Source organism: Bufo gargarizans, chromosome 1 (assembly GCF_014858855.1).
Source record: "Bufo gargarizans isolate SCDJY-AF-19 chromosome 1, ASM1485885v1, whole genome shotgun sequence".
Taxonomy (NCBI): domain Eukaryota; kingdom Metazoa; phylum Chordata; class Amphibia; order Anura; family Bufonidae; genus Bufo; species Bufo gargarizans.
This window is the reverse complement of record NC_058080.1, coordinates 498,734,693-498,749,311: the sequence shown is the minus strand read 5'-3', so window position 1 is coordinate 498,749,311 and position 14,619 is coordinate 498,734,693. Positions and strand designations below refer to the sequence as shown.

At 45.0% G+C, this 14,619-nt stretch overlaps 1 protein-coding gene across 3 annotated transcripts in view; it reads left to right on the top strand.

Annotated features, from left to right (window-relative positions):
• The window catches only part of LOC122923899 (alpha-1B-glycoprotein-like), a 143,526-nt gene that overhangs the window by 59,399 nt on the left and 69,508 nt on the right, over positions 1-14,619 (top strand). For all 3 annotated transcript variants that reach the window (XM_044274768.1, XM_044274760.1, XM_044274774.1), the window contains exon 3: positions 9,068-9,103. In XM_044274768.1, coding sequence (XP_044130703.1) covers positions 9,068-9,103 — 36 coding nt within the window. The remainder of the gene's footprint in view (positions 1-9,067; positions 9,104-14,619) is intronic.

Below are 14,619 nucleotides of genomic sequence, written 5' to 3'. Positions count from 1 at the left end.
TGACAGGTATGGGTTTAGTGACAGAATTAGACTTGGAAATGCACAGTAGCGGGTGTGTGAAGTTATTCTGAATGACCCTATGTGCACCTTCAATATGATCTACCCTTTTAGGGATAGATTTCAAATAGCTCTGATACAGCAGAAACCACTAAATTTTTAAATTGCTAAATTGGGAATTGTATTTCAACCCAGAACAAAAAATGTGCTTTGACGGACACTAAATAACTTGCCCAGCAACAACAGTACAGCGGTAACGAGAGATTTAGCGGGATATAAATTTGAGGCCTAGTATTTAGGCGCTGGGTGACCGGTATGGATTTAGTGACAGAATTAGACTGGGATATGCACAGTAGCGTGTGTGTGTGAAGTTATTCTGAATGACCCTATGTGCACCTTGAATATTATATACCCTTTTAGGGATAGATTTCAAATAGCTCTGATATAGCAGAAACCACTAAATTATGAAATTGCTAAATTGGGAATTGTATTTCAACCCAGAACAAAAAATGTGCTTTGACGGACACTAAATAACTTGCCCAGCAACAACAGTACAGCGGTAACGAGAGATTTAGCAGGATATAAATTTGAGGCCTAGTATTTAGGCGCTGGGTGACAGGTATGGGTTTAGTGACAGAATTAGACTTGGAAATGCACAGTAGCGGGTGTGTGAAGTTATTCTGAATGACCCTATGTGCACCTTGAATATTATATACCCTTTTAGGGATAGATTTCAAATAGCTCTGATATAGCAGAAACCACTAAATTATGAAATTGCTAAATTGGGAATTGTATTTCAACCCAGAACAAAAAATGTGCTTTGACGGACACTAAATAACTTTCCCAGCCACAACAGGACAGGGGTAACGAGAGATTTAGCGGGATATAAATTTGAGGCCTAGTATTTAGGCGCTGGGTGACAGGTATGGGTTTAGTGACAGAATTAGACTTGGAAATGCACAGTAGCGGGTGTGTGAAGTTATTCTGAATGACCCTATGTGCACCTTCAATATGATCTACCCTTTTAGGGATAGATTTCAAATAGCTCTGTTATAGCAGAAACCACTAAATTATGAAATTGCTAAATTCGGAATTGTATTTCAACCCAGAACAAAAAATGTGCTTTGACGGACACTAAATAACTTTCCCAGCCACAACAGGACAGCGGTAACGAGAGATTTAGCGGGATATAAATTTGAGGCCTAGTATTTAGGCGCTGGGTGACAGGTATGGGTTTAGTGACAGAATTAGACTTGGAAATGCACAGTAGCGGGTGTGTGTGAAGTTATTCTGAATGACCCTATGTGCACCTTGAATATGATCTACCCTTTTAGGGATAGATTTCAAATAGCTCTGATATAGCAGAAACCACTAAATTATGAAATTGCTAAATTGGGAATTGTATTTCAACCCAGAACAAAAAATGTGCTTTGACGGACACTAAATAACTTGCCCAGCAACAACAGTACAGCGGTAACGAGAGATTTAGCGGGATATAAATTTGAGGCCTAGTATTTAGGCGCTGGGTGACAGGTATGGATTTAGTGACAGAATTAGACTGGGATATGCACAGTAGCGTGTGTGTGTGAAGTTATTCTGAATGACCCTATGTGCACCTTGAATATTATATACCCTTTTAGGGATAGATTTCAAATAGCTCTGATATAGCAGAAACCACTAAATTTTTAAATTGCTAAATTGGGAATTGTATTTCAACCCAGAGCAAAAAATGTGCTTTGACGGACACTAAATAACTTTCCCAGCCACAACAGGACAGCGGTAACGAGAGATTTAGCGGGATATAAATTTAAGGCCTAGTATTTAGGCGCTGGGTGACCGGTATGGATTTAGTGACAGAATTAGACTGGGATATGGCCAAAAAATAACCACACTATTGCTGGTTAAATGCACTTGGTGACGGGCGCAGCTTGCCCCTGATGTAGTATATGGCCAAAAAATGAACAGACTATTGCTGGTTAAATGCACTTGGTGTCACAGCTTGACCAACCACACTACTGAGGGTTAAATGCACTTGGTGACGGGCGCAGCTTGCCCCTGATGTAGTATATGGCCAAAAAATGAACAGACTATTGCTGGTTAAATGCACTTGGTGTCACAGCTTGACCAACCACACTACTGAGGGTTAAATGCACTTGGTGACGGGCGCAGCTTGCCCCTGATGTAGTATATGGCCAAAAAATGAACAGACTATTGCTGGTTAAATGCACTTGGTGACGGGCGCAGCTTGCCCCTGATTTAGTATATGGCCAAAAAATGAACAGACTATTGCTGGTTAAATGCACTTGGTGTGATAGCTTGACCAACCACACTACTGAGGGTTAAATGCACTTGGTGACGGGCGCAGCTTGCCCCTGATGTAGTATATGGCCAAAAAATAAACAGACTATTGCTGGTTAAATGCACTTGGTGTGACAGCTTCACCCTGATGTAGGCTTTAGCCAAAAAACAAACGCACCATTGAGGGTTAAATGCACTTGGTGACAGGCGCAGCTTGCCCCTGATGTAGTATATGGCCAAAAAATAAACAGACTATTGCTGGTTAAATGCACTTGGTGTGACAGCTTCACCCTGATGTAGGCTTTAGCCAAAAAACAACCACACCATTGAGGGTTAAATGCACTTGGTCGCAGCTTGTGCTGGCGCACCACAAGACACAAAATGGCCGCCGATCACCCCAGAAAAATGTGACTGACAAACGGTCTGGGCAGCCTAAAAACAGTGAGCAATTGAGGATCAGCAGCTCAATGATCCACAGCTGCAGATCGATCAGTTAATCAAGTCCTTTGGAGGAGTTAATCTGCCTAATCTCGCCCTACTGTCGCAGCCGCAACCTCTTCCTACGCTAATCAGAGCAGAGTGACGGGCGGCGCTATGTGACTCCAGCTTAAATAGAGGCTGGGTCACATGGTGCTCTGGCCAATCACAGCCATGCCAATAGTAGGCATGGCTGTGATGGCCTCTTGGGGCAAGTAGTATGACGCTTGTTGATTGGCTGCTTTGCAGCCTTTCAAAAAGCGCCAAGAAAGCATCACAAAAGCGCCAAGAAAGCGACGAACACCGAACCCGAACCCGGACTTTTACGAAAATGTCCGGGTTCGGGTCCGTGTCACGGACACCCCAAAATTCGGTACGAACCCGAACTATACAGTTCGAGGTCGCTCATCCCTAGATGAGACACAGATGTCAATCACAGAGGTTGTGGTTAGATCAACAAGTCAGGAGGATGAGCAGAGTGAATAAGTGGAAGAGGAGGTGGTAGACGATGAAGTCACTGACCCAACCTGGGGAGGTGGAAAGCCGAGCGAGGACAGCAGTACAGAGAGGGAGAGATCTTCAGCACCGCAACAAGCTGGAAGAGGCAGTGGGGTGGCAAAAGGGAGATGTCGGGCCACACCAAATAGGCTCACCACTGTTCCCCGGAGCACCCCCTTGTGGAAATCTCCCTTGCCAAGAGGTAGGTGTTCCACAGTATGGCGCATTTTTGAGGAAAGTGCGGACAACAAAGGAATAGTAGTTTTCAACCTGTGCCTTATGAAAATAAGCCGGGGCGTGAACACTAGCAACCTCACCACCACCAGCATGATCCGCCAAATGGCTTCCAAGCACCGTAATAAGTAGGACGAATGCCTGGGTCCACAATCTGTGTCTTCGGGTGACACCACTGCCTCCTCTTCCCCTATGTTACGTGCTGGCCAATCCCTTGTCGAAGTGCAGGCCCGGATGCCTCACGCCCTGCACCTGGACCTTCGCAAGCACCATCAGCGACCACATTCACTTCCGTGTCCTTACCCCAGGCCATTGAACGCAAGCGCAAATACCCAGCCACCCACCCACAGGCCATAGCACTAAATGTGCAGCTTTCCAAATTACTGGCCCTTGAAATGTTGCCATTTAGGTTTGTGGACACTAAGGCCTTCTGCCACCTGATGTCGGCGGCTGTCCCGCGTTACACAGTCCCCAGCCGCCACTATTTTTCAAGATGTGCCGTGCCCGCCTTACACCAACATGTGTCCCGTAACATCACACGTGCCCTGACCAACGCAGTTACTGGGAAGGTCCACTTAATCACGGACACATGGACAAGTGCATTCAGACAGGGACGCAACATTTCCCTGATGGCACACTGGGTTAATATTGTGGAGACTGGGAGCGAGTCATACCCTGGGATGGCACAGGTGCTACCGACGCCAAGGACTGTGGGCCTTACGTCGATCAGGGTTTCTGCCAGCACCTACGTTAGTGGCTCCAACCCCCACTTCTCCTCCTTCTCCTACTCCTCCACTTCCACCTCAGAATTATCCACGTGCAGAACCAGTCAGCCATCAGTCGGTAGCTGGAAGCAGTGTAGCACTTAGGGACAAGCAGCACACCGCTGAAAAGCTGTGGCAGAGGATAAGAGAACAGACTGAGCTGTGGTTCTCGCCACTCAACCTACAACCAGGCATGGATGTGTCTGATAATGGCCGTAACTTGGTGGAGGCTTTGGAGCTCAACAAGCTCACGCACATCCCATGCCTAGCCCATGTGTTAAGCTTAGTGAAGGTGCCTGAGCTACTGGTGAAGGTGCGCCACATGTGTGCACATTTCCGCAAGTCATCGACAGCTTCAGCCGGTCTGCCAACGCTGCAGCAGCGCTTGAAATTGCCAGCTCACCGGCTGTTGTACGACGTGAGCACACGCTGGAACTCAACGTTCCACATGTTGACCAGGTTTTGTGAGCAGCAGAGGGCAGTAGTGGAATACCAGCTGCAACATGGTCGTCGCCTTTCCAGTCAGCTTCCGTTATTCAAAAGCGAGGAGTGGGCATGGATGTCTGACCTCTGTGAGGTTTTAAGAAACTTTGCTGAATCAACACAGATGGTGACTTGAGCGGCGATAAAGCTATTATCAGCGTAACCATCCCACTTCTGTGTCTATTTAAACGCTCACTGCTCACAATTAAGGCGGACGCTTTGCATGTGGAAGAGGTGGAAATAGGGGAAGACGTTACACAGGGTGATAGCCAGACCACCCTCAGTTCGTCTTCTCAGCGTGAATTGAACGATGAAGAGAAGGATGAGGAGGAACAGGAGACGGTTGCCTCCGCTACAGAGGGTAGTACCCATGGTAGTTTAATTCCATCTGTTCTGCGTGGGTGGGCAGAAGAGTAGGGAGAGGATGAGGAGATTGAGAATGATCCTTCTGATGATGACAGTAAAGTCTTGTCTGGTACTCTGGCACACATGGCTGTCTTCATGTTAGTCTTCCTTTGCCACGATCCATGCGTTATACACATTTTAGACAACACGGATTACTGGTTGTTCACCCTTCTTGACCCCCGCTACAATGAGAACTTCTCATCTATCATTCCTCTGGTGGAGAGGACGAGCAAAACGGTTCAATACCAGAAGGTCATTGTTGAAAAATTGCTCCAAAAATTTTCATCTGACAACGCTGGCGGCAGAGTCCGTAGTTCCTTGGGCAACCGAGAAGGGGAGACAAGGGGAACACACAGCAGTTCCAACAGAGGCAGGGCAACATTCTCCAAAGCCTGGGACAGTTTCATGACACCCCGTCAGCACCCTCACCCTGATGCACGGCCTACCGTCTCAGTGGTGAGGAAGAAGCAGTGATTTACTTCGAAACACTTCTGGTGTTTAAATTGTCCACTCGCTGTTAACTTTAACCTTCTAAGTGCATGGCCATGCACTAAAAAGGATTAAAAGGCTGTAAAACAAGTGATTTTACACTTATGATACCTCTGCAGCTGTAGGAGAGAATGCGGGACTGAAGAAGTTACGTCCTCTCATCTCGCGAGACCTAGTAGCGGAAATAGAAAATGAAATAGACAAGACGCCAATCATACAAGCCGGCCGTCCTGCTCCCACTCCAACCGCTCCAACTGCAGAAACAAGGTACAAGCGCCCACACGAGGGACGCCAAAGCAAACAGCCAGTAACATCCAACCGTGAGTACGGACAATCAAAAAGTGCATAACTAGTGGACATTGCTACACCATACACAGAGGCTGTACTAAACAGAAGTAGCACTACATGCACTTACCTGGAAATACAAAGAGATTATTAACCTCTTACTAACCTCTAATAGGGTTTGGACCTATAAATATTTTAATTGACATTGATTACACCAAGTTGGCTTTTAGGATTTATTTATGTGGAAGAACAAGAAAATACTAACAGCTAATACATACTAAGGAAGACAATACTATTGTATTATTGCCATTGGGAGGAATACACCTAATAATGATATCAACTTGATCCATATGTGCTTATGTGAAAGTGCCCTAACTGCTGCTACTATTGGTTCATATCAATTTTTATACTGTTCATACTGTTTATTTTACACACCGGATTCCCAAAAAGTTGGGACACTATACAAATTGTGAATAAAAACTAAATGCAATGATGTGGAGGTGCCAACTTCTAATATTTTATTCAGAATAGAACATAAATCACGGAACAAAAGTTTAAACTGAGAAAATGTACCATTTTAAGGGAAAAATATGTTGAATCAGAATTTCATGGTGTCAACAAATCCCCAAAAAGTTGGGACAAGGCCATTTTCACCACTGTGTGGCATCTCCCCTTCTTCTTACAACACTCAACAGACGTCTGGGGACCGAGGAGACCAGTTTCTCAAGTTTAGAAATAGGAATGCTGTCCCATTCTTGTCTAATACAGGCCTCTAACTGTTCAATCGTCTTGGGCCTTCTTTGTTGCACCTTCCTCTTTATGATGCACCAAATGTTCTCTATAGGTGAAAGATCTGGACTGCAGACTGGCCATTTCAGTACCCGGATCCTTCTCCTACGCAGCCATGATGTTGTGATTGATGCAGAATGTGGTCTGGCATTATCTTGTTGAAAAATGCAGGGTCTTCCCTGAAAGAGATGATGTCTGGATGGGAGCATATGTTGTTCTAGAACCTGAATATATTTTTCTGCATTGATGGTGCCTTTCCAGACATGCAAGCTGCCCATGCCACACGCACTCATGCAACCCCATACCATCAGAGATGCAGGCTTCTGAACTGAGCGTTGATAACAACTTGGGTTGTCCTTGTCCTCTTTGGTCCGGATGACATGGCGTCCCAGATTTCCAAAAAGAACTTCGAATCGTGACTTGTCTGACCACAGAACAGTCTTCCATTTTGCCACACTCCATTTTAAATGATCCCTGGCCCAGTGAAAACACCTGAGCTTGTGGATCTTGCTTAGAAATGGCTTCTTCTTTGCACTGTAGAGTTTCAGCTGGCAACGGCGGATGGCACGGTGGATTGTGTTCACTGACAATGGTTTCTGGAAGTATTCCTGAGCCCATTCTGTGATTTCCTTTACAGTAGCATTCCTGTTTGTGGTGCAGTGTCGTTTAAGGGCCCGGAGATCACGGGCATCCAGTATGGTTTTACGGCCTTGACCCTGACGCACAGAGATTGTTCCAGATTCTCTGAATCTTCGGATGATGTTATGCACAGTTGATGATGATAGATGCAAAGTCTTTGCAATTTTTCGCTGGGTAACACCTTTCTGATATTGCTCCACTATCTTTCTGCGCAACATTGTGGGAATTGGTGATCCTCTACCCATCTTGGCTTCTGAGAGACACTGCCACTCTGAGAAGCTCTTTTTATACCCAATCATTTTGCCAATTGACCTAATTAGTGTTAATTGGTCTTCCAGCTCTTCGCTATGCTCAAATTTACTTTTTCCAGCCTCTTATTGCTACTTGTCCCAACTTTTTTGGGATTTGTTGACACCGTGAAAATTTGAATCAACGTATTTTTCCTTTAAAATGATACATTTACTCGGATTAAACATTTGATCTGTCATCTACGTTCTATTACAAATAAAATATTGACATTTGCCATCTCCACATCATTGCATTCAGTTTTTATTCACAATTTGTTTAGTGTCCCAACTTTTTGGGAATCCGGTTTGTATATCAATTTTTATATTGATGTTTTTTATGTATATACATAAGTTTTAAAATTTTTATGTAATAAATTGTGATTGGTATTACCTTAACGGAGACTCCAAATTTATTATTTCTGTATCTGTGGAGACTGCTGTTGTATTGTGTTTGTTTTTTCTTTTGCACTTTCAGCCATGGTGACGTGCACCTACGCACCTAACAACCATTTCTTTCTCTGCTTTGGATCTCAGCTTGTGCTCAAGGTTCACCTTGCAACAAGACAATGACCCTAAGCACAAAGCCAAGACAACACATGAGAGGTTTAAAGGGGTTATCCAATGAATGATGTATAAAATGAAAATCAGACATCATATAGTACATGACAATCTCTTTCTAACAAAGTTGGAAGCAGCCTTGGAACCTCACATGGATCCAGAGATCTCCCCATTCATTGCTCTGCTAGATCTATATTAAGCTGACAATTCAAGGGGAGTAACTTTTCTGCTGGGGCTAAGTGACTTTTCTTCAGCTCTCCCTATCACATCCCAGGAGGTAGTTAAAGGATGAAACTGAGCATGTGCGGGCATCTCAGCCTGTAAAACATGCTAGGGCAGCGCTAAAGACCGCCCATTAGTGCAGGTGACGTCAACGGGATCACTGCTAGACGGAAGCCACCGTAGTGTAAAAAGGTATACAAACAGCCCTTGCCCTGCATGATGCAGTGCTAGGCACGGGTGCATGATCCGCTGCTGAACTCAGAGGGGCTGAATGGGGGAAGAAGGGGTTATGTCCGCATTCAGCTCTGAACGCGGGCAACCCCTTTAAACCAAATCTGACCTGAATCAAATTATAAGAAATTCGCTCATCTCTTTTCTGAGAGGATTTGTGTCCATTGTTCTTGTAGAATTTCTTTAATGCAGCTGTGTGAATGGTTAGAAATACTGCTTTTCCATAAAAATGAGTGATCAGTTACAAGAACAAATATTTTATTGTATTTAATCCTCATTTAACGTATTGCTTTTACAACTTTTTTATTAAATGTGTCAGGCACATATTTCATGTCTGTCAGTTTTTAAAAGCTTTTATGAGTTTTTATGTGAACAATTAAACTGAGTTACATAATTCATTATCTTTTACAGTGTTTTTACTTGGGAACACAGCTATGATGAGTACAGGTAATGCAATTTTTTATAGAGATTTGTCAATGAAAATTGAGTGTGAGAAGAGTATTTACATATTCAAGAATCCTAGAATTGACTGTTGGAGCAATTGTCAAATGCATACACTTAAAGGGATTCTGTCACCTCCCCTCAGCCAAAAAACGATTTAAAAGCAGCCATGCAGCACAGCTTACCTGGATTAGGCTGTGCTCTTTTATCTTGAAATCCGTCCAGCAGTTACTGCAAAAAACGACTTTGATCGATAAGGAAATGTGTCCTGAAGGTGCCCAGAGGGGCGTTTTTTTCTTCTTAGTGAGCCCAGTACCGCCCCTCTTTCAGTGCCCAGCCCGCCTTCCTTGTATTTTCTAACCGCCGCCTCCAGCCTGCCACAGCCTCCCCTCCCTCTCCTCCCCCTCCCTCACGCCGAACGAAGTCTCGCACAGGCGCAGTACCCACTGAGGGCTGCGCCTGTGCGATCATCAGGAGACTGAGGGCGGCAGCTTCATCTTCGTCACTGGGCATGCGCCTGTGCGAGACTTCGTTCGGCGTGAGGGAGGGGGAGGAGAGGGAGGAGAGGCTGTGGCAGGCTGGGGGCGGCGGTTAGACAGTACAAGGAAGGCGGGCTGGGCACTGAAAGAGGGGCGGTACTGGGCTCACTAAGAAGAAAAAAACGCCCCTCTAGGCACCTTCAGGACACATTTCCTTATCGATCAAAGTCGTTTTTTGCAGTAACTGCTGGACGGATTTCAAGATAAAAGAGCACAGCCTAATCCAGGTAAGCTGTGCTGCATGGCTGCTTTTAAATCGTTTTTTGGCTGAGGGGAGGTGACAGAATCCCTTTAATATTTCTTGAAAATGAAGCATTTGATTGTCAATGCACTATGTTGCTGATTCTATATATCATATTATATATCATTATAATTGCTCCAAAATTTGAAATGTCCTATTGTATGATATCAATCACATACAGTATAAACATGTCCTACTCCTGTGATGGCTAACCTCCAGCACTCCAGCTGTGGAAAAACTACAACTCCCAAGATGCACACTTGCTTTGCGGTTCCCAATGCACGGCTGCTGCGACGGATCCAGACCCATTCAAGTTGATCCGTCCGCACCGCAAAAAATAGAACATTCAAGTGAATGCGTCTGCATCCATGATGTGGTGAGCACACGGTAGGTGCCCGCATATTGAGGACCCACTGTTTGCTGGCCGCAATACAGGCCACAGCCGGCAATGGCTGTGTGCACGAGGCCTAACTGAAGAAAATAATTGAAGTGGCCTTACAAAAAAAAAAAAACTTGGGATTAAGTGCAGGGGCGTAGATAAGGGGGGGAGGATAGGGGGGTTCAACCCCCCCCCCCCCCCCCCAGAGTGTCTGTCCTTCCTAATCTGCCAGAGAACGGCCCGGGCATGCCACTGCCTGCTATAGCGGCGCGGGCAGTGCGGCACACAGAGAGGTGATGGAGGCTGCAGGGCGGGGCTGGGCAGCGCAGGAGGGCAGGTACGGTGGCACAAGTAACTTACAGACACACAAAGGGCAGCCAGGCAGGGATGACGCTGATGATCACATGGCATGCACGCTGCCTTCAGGCTCCGCCTGTCGTACGTCTGGACCCCGGCCAGCTTCCTGCCTGCGCGTGCCTGCTACTCCTGGGCGGCGGCTGACAGAGCACAGAGCCTGGAGATCTCAGAAGATTAGAAGAGAGAGAGAAGAAAGAAAAAGAAGTAGTTTGAGAGAGAGAGAGAGAGAGACAGACAGAGACTCTGGAGCACTAGTGTAAGTAAAAGTAATAGTTAAAAAAGAAAATCAAGAAGATTCAAAGCCCACCCCCACACCAGGTTACAGACAGTGTCAATTCATATATTTAGTCCAGCCCCCAGACTCTTATGAATTGAGGGAACTGGCCACCCCCATGCTGGTCCACATCACCTATTGTGCAGGCTGCATGGTTTGATGTATTTCTTTCTAGTCTCTCACACTCTAGTCTCCTCAACAATAAAGAAACACAATTTCTTATGGAAATGACAATAGTAAGCTAGCATGTGATGTGTCATGCGTGCCATAGACTGTCACTCCAGACTGGAGTGGGTAGGTACCAATTACGAGTCTTTTTAAAACATGTTTTTTCCATATGGTGTCAAACAACTAAATCGGTATTGCTCAAGGTAAAGGATTGGTTTAGGAATGATATGGCTGGTATATTTTTTTCAAACCCTGGTGTGTCTGCTAGATAAAGTCTATTTGAGAAAGCTGAACCCCCCCCCTAGGAATTTTTTTTATCTACAGCCCTGATTAAGTGCATAGAGCCTCTTAGGCCCCTTTCACACGGGCGAGTATTCCGCGTAGATGTGATGCGTGAGGTGAACGCACTGCACCCGCACTGAATACCGACCCATTCATTTCTATGGGGCTGTGCACATTAGCGGTGATTTTCACGCATCACTTATGCGTTGCGTGAAAATCGCAGCATGCTCTATTTTGTGCATTTTTCACGTAAAGCAGGCCCCATAGAAATGAATGGGGTTGCGTGAAAATCGCAAGCATCCGCAAGAAAGTGCGGATGCGATGCGATTTTTACGCACGATTGCTAGGAGACAATCGGGACGGAGACCCGATCATTATTATAGCATTCTAAATACAGAATGCATAGTAAAATAGCGCTGGAGGGGTTAAAAAAAAATAAAAAGTTATTTAACTCACCTTAGTCCATTTGCTCCTTCTGATCTTTTACCATGGTGATGGATCATGTGATGACCGGAGTGACATCACCAAAGGTCCTTTACCTGTAATTAATGCTCACCACAGGTCCTCTTCAGCAAAGGAGACAGAAGGAGATGCCGGGCCGCGATCAAGTGGACTGAGGTGAGTTTAATTTTTTTATTTTTTTTTAACCCCTCCAGCTCTATTTTACTATGCATTCTGTATTCAGAATGCTATTATTTTCCCTTATAACCATGTTATAAGGGAAAATAATACAATCTACAGAACACCGATCCCAAGCCCCAATTTTTTTCACGCGAGTGCAAAACGCAATACAATGTTTTGCACTCGCGCAGAAAAATCGCGGGTGTTCCCATAATGCACCCGCACATTTTCCCGCAACGCCCGTGTGAAAGGGGCCTTAGAGGAATTTTCTGGTTTGCATCAAGAACCTAAAAAATGTTAATTGATAAAAGTAGCTGTAATTTTGTAACGTATTTCCTTTATTTTTATTCTTTCTATCTTCTTTTCTGGGCTATGGTCACATGACCGTGTCCACACAGCTCTTTCTTATTTCCTGTGATGTGATGTCCATGGACGTGTCAAAGCAGCAACAGTGCCAGCGATAGGGGAGTCTCTATGTAACTAGCTGGATATCAGAAACTATAAACTAGCTGGACATTTTTAGGGGAAGTGCTGGAGCTTTAGAAGAGAAGGGTGAAGTGCATTGTGGGTTTGGTTGGCCTACCTGATTTGGTTATATGGTGAAAACTGAAAAAGAAAAGGCATAGGCAGGGGTGCACCACCAATGAGGCCAGGTGTCGCGATCGCCTCAGGCAGCACCAGGTAGGGGCAAGAGGGGGGGAAGCTGAAGGGCCATGAGCTGAAGAGAAGGTGTTAGGTTAAGAAATTGGCATTGGGGACGGGGGAAGGGCGCTGTTTCAGTTTTTGCCTCAGACAGCAGGAAGGCTAGGTGCACCCCTGAGCATAGGGATAATGTACATGAGGTAAACAACTACATGAGCATATCTGTTAAAAACTTTTAGTAATCTTGGCAAATCTAGGGATGTCTGGATCCCTGAAACAGTAATTTACACCAGCTAGCCGCTGACATAGATTCTGTTGTTATGTACACCAGTTTCCTGACATAAGTAATATTACATTTGTCAGACCACATAGGCTGTCCCACTCCTGCCAACATTCCTGCTCACTTGTCATAGAAGTTTGAGGCACAGATTAAAACAGCAGAAAGTCACACATTTTGAGCTGTTGGCATACTTTTCTGTTATAGGAATGTAATAATTACCCCTATTGACTTCAACAGGAAAAGTTCATCGGCATGCTCTGTGACTTATTACATGCTAAAAGGACAGTCTGCATTAAAAAACTAAAGCACAAAGTGCTTTTTAGATAGTAGGGGTGTCACGTTCAGCAGTACCGAGGAGTGAATAAAGAGCATATTACTATACAACATCTTATCCATAGGAGCAGCTTTATTCACATAAGACAATATAAACAATAGTGTTGGGCGCGAATATTCGAATTGCAAATATTAATCACGAATATCGGCACTTCGCGAATGTTTAGAATATAGTGCTATATATTTGTAATTTTGAAGTCAGTAACCTCACTTCTTGCTTGTCGGCCAATCAGAAGGCTGCAATGTCTTTGTCTGAGCTTAGCAACATCCCTAGCAACCTAATAGGAAAGCTGCCTGCCCCTTACTATATAAGAACCTCCCCAGCAGCCATTTTCTACAGTTTTTTGCAGTTCTGAGAGAGACAGCAGTGTCATTGCTGTGCTCTGTGCTTTCCTCATTACATTAGATAGTTAGTTAGTTAGCTTATATATATAATACAGATAGTCAGTGCAGGTTAGATAGTGATATAGTGTAGCTGATTCTGCTGTCCATACATACATACTGTGGGGGATTAGCTCTCTTTCGGGGGTCATTCTCACAGATATCTTTGCCAGACACCAAGTTTAAGGTCCAAACACAGTGCTTTATTGCGGCACATCCGCGTAATCATAAACATTTATACAAAATAATAAACACTCTCCCGGCTGGGCTCTAACTAAACATAGCATATCTCAGACTCGCCTAAAGCACCGTTCACACACGGTCATAACATGCGGCTTTCCCAGCCCAATGTCCATCAGCCTCCTGGCTGTACAGAGCACTGTTCACACACGGTCTCAAGTCCAGTACCTTTATGGGGGAGTGTGGCCCAGTAGTCCTCACGACTCCGGCCTTGTGACCCTTGCCCCCAATGTTGCACCTAGCCTCGTGGCCCCTCAGCCAGCCTGGCTGAGACCACTCATACAGAGCCTCCAGCAGGACTCTGTTTCACAAAGACTCTCTCAGTCTAACTGACAGTCTGGGCTGGGCTCTTATCCCAGACTGATTGTGGCACCTGGTGCTGCCTCAGACCTGATGACTGACGGGGAAGACATGGAAACTCCTGCCATGAATCTCCCCTAGTAGCCATGAGGACCTGTCACTACCTCACAATACATACATACATAGTGCTGGGATGTCACAAGTTTACAACAATACTCAGTGCACCAATAACTAATAAGTAGTGCAGACCTGTTAAAATAGTGAAGTTGCACGTATTGGACAAAATATTTGCATCATTAGTGCCGATTTCGCAATCGCGAATATATTGAGGACTCTATCTGCAATATAAAGCTATTGTAATGTTCTGCCGTGCCAACCATTTTCTCCAGTCTCAGAAAACTTCTAGCAGCTTGAAAAATGTAGCTATAGTGACCCACGCCTGCATTTTGCATGTATTACGCGAATTTTTCGCAAGAAAATCATCT